Source organism: Octodon degus, unplaced genomic scaffold (assembly GCF_000260255.1).
Source record: "Octodon degus isolate 3935 unplaced genomic scaffold, OctDeg1.0 scaffold00002, whole genome shotgun sequence".
NCBI lineage: Eukaryota > Metazoa > Chordata > Mammalia > Rodentia > Octodontidae > Octodon > Octodon degus.
The window spans coordinates 31,395,121-31,403,156 of NW_004524578.1; the positions used below are offsets into that span (position 1 = coordinate 31,395,121).

At 37.6% G+C, this 8,036-nt stretch overlaps 1 protein-coding gene across 1 annotated transcript in view; it reads right to left on the reverse strand.

The window, feature by feature from the left end:
- The window catches only part of Fam98b (family with sequence similarity 98 member B), a gene marked incomplete at its 3' end in the record, with an annotated part of 41,392 nt that overhangs the window by 5,605 nt on the left and 27,751 nt on the right, over nt 1-8,036 (reverse strand). The window contains exons 5-6 of the mRNA XM_004623532.3: nt 4,426-4,506; nt 3,198-3,314 (exon numbers count right to left, since the gene is read on the reverse strand). Of these exons, the coding sequence (XP_004623589.1) occupies nt 3,198-3,314; nt 4,426-4,506 (198 nt within the window). The remainder of the gene's footprint in view (nt 1-3,197; nt 3,315-4,425; nt 4,507-8,036) is intronic.

Consider the following 8,036-nt stretch of genomic DNA (forward strand, 5'->3'; position numbering starts at 1 on the left):
CTTTATTTATTTTTTTATTTATTTGGTATAGGGTCTCACTATGCAGTTTGCACTCATAGTGAGCCTCCTGTTCAGCCTCCCCAGCACTAGGATTACAGGTGTGTGCCTGGCACAGCATGTGGTACCACCAGGGATCAAACCTGGATCCTTGAGCTTGCCAGGCAGGCACTTATACTGCCAAGCTATCTCCCCAGCCTGCTAAGCAAAAAATGTAAAGTCTTCCAAGTTCAAATAAAAAATAAAAACACAGCCTCCCTGTCCTTAAATATGATGCAAAAAGACCAAGGTACAAGGTAAAATACCAAGACATTTCCTAAGAGCATTTGCTGAAAGTCCCAACTTAAGGCCAATAAATGATCAACATGCCTGTGTCACTCTAAATCAAAAAGAGCTCATGGAAATTAAAAAATGACTTCAGAAACAAAAACTCAACATCAAGTACAAAATAAAATTGAGTGCATTTTCAAGACAGTAAACCAAAAAGATTTAAACAGCAAATGAAGCAACTTTCATAGATCTATCATGAATATCAAGTATCTTACTGACAAGGAACTTCAAAGAGAAGAAAATAAGAATAATGAAAATATGGGGGGCAGCCAAATAGCTCAGTGGATTAAAATGTCTGCAAGCAGGCACAGGGGCTGGGGGTTCAATCCCCTAGGCCTACTTGCCGGCCCGCCCCTGGGGCATGCTGAGAGGACAACTGAGACTGGGCATGGTGGTGCACATCTGTAATCCCAGCATTTGGGAGGCTGTAAACAGGTGAATCACTACGAGCCCAATCTAGTAGTGAGACCCTGAACACCCTGTAGACCCTTCCCTAAAATACAGGAAAAAAAAAATATATGAAAGCTAAGCATATACAGATTGGAAGGTCTATCTAATGTTTAGCATAATGAATAAAAAAAACCAAATTAATATAGTATAAATTTTCAAGCCTGTAAGAGAAAAAAAGAGCCCAATAGCTTCCATAGGCTAATAATCATTCAAAAGAATAAGAAATGACAGTTTTCTTTTGTTAGTACATATTTACAGTATGTAATGTTTAGGTTTTCTTAAGTATAGCACTACGTCTTGAAAAATGAAGCAAAGTTTTCAATATTCTTGGAGAAAAATGTTTCACCTTAGAATTTTGTATCTGTCTAATCAATCAAACAAACATCCAGAGACTATGTCCTATGTGCCTCTTTCTGTGGAAGTTCTTAAAGCTTCACTGTACCCTAATGAGGAACACCCAGTAAAAGCCCAGGCCAGGGGAGCCAAGTGCAGCAATACAGACAGCCCAACTGCAAGCCAGAGGACACAATTTTCTGGGAGTGAAAATACACAGAAAAGGGATAATTCACAACAAGACTTATTTCTTGAAGTATTTTCAAAAGCAAAAAAGCATTTCAACATACTGAAGAAACACAAGGCAAGAAAAAAATAAAAAGGAAGAAGAAATATCTATAAGTTGAATGATTTTCCAAAGATGTCCAAATCCTAATCCTGGAAACTCTGGAATATTACCTTGAAGATGCATATGTAATTAAGTTGGGTATACTGAGATGAAAAAAGAATCATGTATTATCTGTGGACCCATTATAACCACAAAGATCTTTGGAGATGATGTGACAACAGATGGGACAAACACTACAAGACCACATCTACTACTAGCTCTGAAGACAGTGTGACACCAAAACCTGAAATACCAAAGAAATGTAAGGAAATGTATTCTCTAAAGCATTAAGGAAGAATACAAGCTGTCTACAATTTAGAACTTCTGCTCTCCAGAAGAGTAAGAAGAAAAATTTGTATGACTTTGGACTATGTTTCAGGTAATTTATTACAACAATCAGAGAGAAAGAGACCGGGAAGGGGGGAAAGACAGAGAGACAGACACAGACAGACAGATGAGACAGAGAGACAGACAGACAAGCAGACAGAGAAGCAGGCAGACCTTGAGAGACGCTGACAACCAGGACCATGTTAAAGCGAAGAGGAAAAACAGTCAGCCCCAAGGATACAGATATACATGACAAGCATCCTGGATATTCCAACCCAGACATCCTACATGCATTAGTTTCTATAACAAAATACCCAAGGTTGATAATTTATAAAAGTTTATTTGGCTCATGATTTTGGTGACTAAATTTAGGACCCAAAAGGCACATCCTGGCAGGGCTCCCCTAATTGCATTACAACATGGTGAAGATGTAGAAGAGAAAACAGCCTTTTGCAGAGGCACCAAGCACATGAGGTGGCCTTGCATACTCTCACAATCTATTTACAAAAGAAATGATTCATTCTTCCAAGACTAAAGTCAGTCAAGACCAGTACCAATCCATTTTTGAGGATGGATGACACAATTCTTTCCTTAAGCCCTACCTCTTAAGGGTTCCACCACTTTAACATTACCACAATGGAGACCAGATTTCCAGCATGTGAGTACCAGAAAAACCAACTGTATCAACCAAGACTGCTTAGGTGACCCCAACTGATACAACAGAGTAGATGAACTGGCCAATTAATCCAAATTACGTAATAATAGCTGAACTGCATTTGTAGTCAAGAAAAAGTATAGGCACAAGATTTACCCACTACTTTACAATAACTAAAAAAAAAGAAGAAAAGAAAGTAGATAACTCATGTGAACCAAAGATTCTCATATACTAGACATGAAGGAGCTCAGGATAATCTCTGAAAGAGGAGACAGGTCCTGTAACTGTTCCTGCTTACTATTTGGAGTTTCCAGACCACAACAAAAGATGGGGCAAGGAAGATCCCAGACTAAAACTGAGTATAGATTGGAGATAAAGATGGGAGTGATAGGAGACAGCTCTCTAGAGCTGTCTGAAGAGATACATATTTCGGAATGCCCCCACCCCACATATTCCTTTTCAACTATAATACACTGATTACTTATCCAGCTTTAAGAAACTTAAGAAGACCTATTCAGGCACCAGTTTTACCTGTACTTTCACCTTTTCCCCAATTTCTAGCATAAAACTATGGTTTTAAAATAAACATGAAAGCCTGGGGGGAAATTACATTATTTGCAAAAACAAAACTATATTATATATGACCAGGAGTTAACCTGGACCTGTGGTTCAGAATAGTAATGAAGTACAAGTATGGCACAATACCATAGCAGACGAGCTCCTGAAGAGCTGTCACAGGCTACCACCTACAGGACACAAATGAGAAAACAGCCTCACCTTTGCTCTGTCAGACCATCCAAAGGACTGCACTGTCACATCTAAGCGTTTCATTAACATCCGCCGGCGACATTCATATTCACAGGAAAGGGCATCATTGATTCTTTCCAGTTGTTCCTAAAGAATGTGTGAATAAATACCATACCCTTTAGACTCATTCTGCATACAAAAGAAATTTGAAATCTACAGTAAGTACTACTTCCTACTGACTTAAAAGACAGTGTATAGTACCTGGTGAACATTTTCTGATCCAATGACTTTACCTGGTACACTAAATAATATAGTTATTTGCTAGAACATTTATAATACTCAGAAGATATTAATGTTTATCTGATCTTCAATTTAACATATTAAATAAAATAACCATTTGCTAAGTAGTATGAACCAAAAAGAAAAGAAAAGAATCTAAATTTTCCATCTTGTCAAGTTTCAACATACTATCTGTTCAGATCACAATTGTGCTGATATATTGGGCACTAGAAGTACTTATGGCCAGGTGAGTTTTTAATTAATAATTTCAGTAACACAGTGTTTTACTTTAGAATATACTTTCTCCAAAATAATACAGCATATGCATAATACACATTGTAAAATCCAGATGTCCATTTACAAAGTTAAGTGACTACTATAGTTTAAATACTGCTTGATCCCTCAAAGACTCCTGTGATGGAGGCCTGATCTACAGTGTGGCAAGACTGGGAGATGGTAGGAACTTTTAAGAGGCAGAGGGGAAACCCAAAGCAGTGGGGTGCTGGGAGGGCTGCAGGTCATGGGAGTGTGCCCTTCCGGTGCTACAGCTCCACATCCCTGCCACTGTGATCCACCATTAGGTTAACAGCCACGGGTGGTTCATGCGAGAGCCTGCAATACACTGTCCAAACTTTCAGTCTTAGACTGTGAGCTATTTTTTAGAAGTTCTTTACAAAATTAGCCTGTCCTGGGGTCTGGAAAGAGAATTCAGCAGTCTTAAGTGCCTTCCCGGCAAGAACAAGGACCTGAGTTCAATCCCTAGCCCCAGAACCAAGCATGGTGGCACACACCTGTAATCCCAGCACTGGGAAGGTTAAAACAGGAGGATCACTACAACTCTGAACTGTGTAATGAGACCCTGTATCCAATAAAAAAAAAATAGCCTGTCCTGGATAATCTGTAAGAGTAACAAAATTGGGCAAACATAGTCCTATGCACTAATTTAATCATATAAAACTAGTAAGAAAGGAAGAATTACCGCTTGTTCCGGATTTAAATCAACTTTCAACAGTGGTTTTCCCACATGATTTTTCTGGACTTTAGAGAGAATCTCCTTCACCTAAAAGAAAAGATTATGAAAATGTACATGGTACATAATTTAAAAGGAGTTCATTTTTGTCTGAAGTGCTATTTTGAACAGTAGAAAGTAAACAAAATGTTAAATACATAAATATACCTCACACACAAGGAAGGAGTATAATTACAAAATATCTTTTTTAAAAAAGTACCTGGCATATTAAAATGATACAGCACCTTCTTTCTAAGAATAATAAATAACATATGGAGACCAAATAGTTAATAATTGGTTCTACTCTGAGAATCTGCGTCTTACCTAAAACAATTTTCAGATTTCTTAAGATGACAGTATCCCACTTCCTGGCAAATTCTCAAAAAGAAAACTAAAATATTTTAAGAGCATCCTGATTTTTCTCAAATATTTTATACACGTTCCAATTATGTTTATTCCAGTTTCACCATTGTTTCTATTTCTTCTGTTATTCCAGACCAACAGAAGACAACAAGCCTCTGAATTACAGTATCACACATAATTTTTAACTTTTATAAAGCCACTAAATTGCTTGAAGTACTTTAAGTTTGGTACACAAGGTATTAGGCATTTCTTTTTGCTTTAGCAATATCAAAGGTCATGCCAATAATATTAATACCCTGAAGAAAATGAATGCAAAATGACAGCCTAAAAAGGCCACCTCCTGAACAGAAGCCTTCGTGAAAGAAAAAACTGCAAAACTGAATGAAACAGTTCCTTAGTTATAAGGAGACCAGAACCAGTTCAAATTTTTTTTTTTTTTTTTTGCGGAACAGGGTATTGAACTCAGGCCCTTACACTTGCCAGGGAAGCGCTTATTCCACTGAGCCATCTCCCCGGCCCCCAGTTCAAATTTTAAACAGCATGAAGCTTATTTAATGTTGAGGGCACTCTTTAAAGAAAAAGATTTAAGTCACCTGGGAAGCTGACAAGGGATGACTGTGGACGCACAAGCTTCTGCTCACGGTCGTCAATGTTCTAAAAGTAGGTTTCAGGGATGGCTGTACAGCCCAGGACATACACTGACATTCATGGAATTGCACCTTTAAGACAGGTGACTTTTATGGCATGTAAATTTTATCTTCAAGGGTAACTTTGAAATTAGCTTAGAGAGAACCTGTCCAAGTGAGAGCACCAAAGCTTAACTTTTAATTTCACAGCATATCTACTCTATAACAATGCTACAATAACTGGTATGATTTCTACATATTTTTTCCATAATTTTATTGAGAAACAAATAGCAATGAGACAGTTTCAAACCAAATTGGTAGGACACTTTCAATAATTAACACATTGCATACTCTCTTCCTAGTGGTTATTTGCTGTACAAGATGCAGACATGATATCCTATTTACAAACACTTTTACAACAAATCCCTCCATTCATTAAGAGAATATAACTATATATCTATCCTAACCATTTTGAATACACAGATACAAAAGGGACATTCATCAGTATCCCCTTTTTGTTTAGTTCCGTCATTTGAATATTATAGGTGTGTTAACTCAGCAAAATATTCTAAAAGAGTCCAGTAGTCCATAATAGTATTGGGCCTTCCCCTTGACTGGAATGTCAGAAATTGTTGACCTGAGTCCCCTACAGCTCAACATAACAGCATGGCTTTATTTCTTATATTTCGTTTTTATACTTTTCTGCTGGATGGTTAAGACCAAGATAAAAAAGACCTATGCAACAAGAGTTGTAGCTTTTGGGTCTGATAAGGTCAGTGAAATCCCCTCAGGATGTATCCTGAGATCCTGTACCTCAGATGGTAGAACCTTTGTCAGTGTCCGCCATGTGGATGAGTCACGGCCATTGCTTGGCCAATGTGCTCTCTGTGAAAGCCTGAGAGAATGTTTTCTCTCCATGTGATTTTCCTTAGGCACACAGTACATCATCAATCACTTTCCTCTTTGGCCCCATAATCTTCTTGATCAGAAAATTTGGGACACTACTGATTTACATGACTTTACAGTACAAGTTCTCATATGTCCTGAGTCTTAATTGACCTTGGAAGGCTAGAGCCAAAATGTTGGCTTTCCTTGTGGCCATCCATTTTCTCTAATTTTGGTCTGCAAACTTAGGTTGTTAACCCTCCAGAAGAGAAGCTTATTGTTATTACCATACAACCTAGGCTGGTAAGCTTAACCTCACTATCTGTCTGAATATCAAACATCTTAGGCATAACAAGGAACAGGTATTTTTCATCAAGTATTGATACGTTAAACTTTAGGTCCCTACAGAATATAATGAAAAAACACTTAAAAAATTAAAATACATTTTAAAATTAGGCATAAAGGATTATATAATTCTTATGTTTACACATAAGTCCAAAAATCTCACCATATACAACCTTGTAGCAGGACAGTCCCACAACATTCCTGTTCCTGTCTCTTGCTTTCCTTCACCACCCCCTTCTTCTTGAACAACCACCTACCCGAGAGACATCATAGCAGCAACTAGCATGTCATGACAAGCACCCGTATTGAGAAGACCAGAATGACAGGCACGCCAACCATGAACCTACTATTATAAATTGCCATCTTCAGTGCAGTTGCTTAGTTCACAGGTGTCTCTATGTACTGTTAGTCAGGGTAAGAATCATTCTAATTAACTGCTAGCTTCAAAAATCTTCTGAAGATTCTCAGGATCACTGCCTTACCCACCTTCTACATATAACTGTACGGCTTGTCACTGTCATGTTTCCTAGCTCTTCTCTTTGCTCTCTTTTTATTGTCTAGTCTTCAAGTTCTTACTTTCCTTTTAGTTGTATTATACCTTTCTATTTGTATTTCTTGAGTTCTTATACTAGGGAAACTATATGATATTTATAAGTGTGTCTGTTTATTTCACTTATGAGTATATCCTCAAATGGCATCTACTTCAATATAAAGGCTTTGAGTTTATCATTTTTTATAGCTGAGTAATACTCCATAGTATAAAAATACCACATCTTTTTCATCTATTCCTCAGGTGATGGGCATCTTGGTTGTTTCCAAAATTTGGCGATCATAAATTGTGCTGCTATAAACATATGATATGATGCTTTCATATCCTCTGGGAAGATTCCCAGTAGAGGAATAGCTGGATTAAATGGGATTTCCAGTCCAAGTTTTCTAAGGAGTGTCCACACTGATTTCCATAACGGTTGCACCAGTCTACATTCCCACCAGCAGTGGAGAACGGTTCCTTTTTCCCCACAGCCTCTCCAACTTTTGTTGTTGGGGGATTTCTTTATGATAGTCATTATTTCTGGGGTGAGATGATATCTCAATGTGGTTTTAATTTGCATTTCGCAGATGGCTAGTGATGTGGAACATTTTTTCATATATTTATTTGCTTCTTTAATTTCATCCTCTAAAGTGGATGAGAAGTATGTGTCCATCTCGGATGCCCATTTCTGGACTGGGTCTTTAAATTTTGGGGCCCTTGCGTTTTTCAGTTCTTTATAAATTTTAGAGAGCAGACCTTTGTCTGAGTACTTATTTGTCATGATTTTTTCCAAATTTGTGGGTTGCCTTTTCACTTTGTTGGTAATTTCT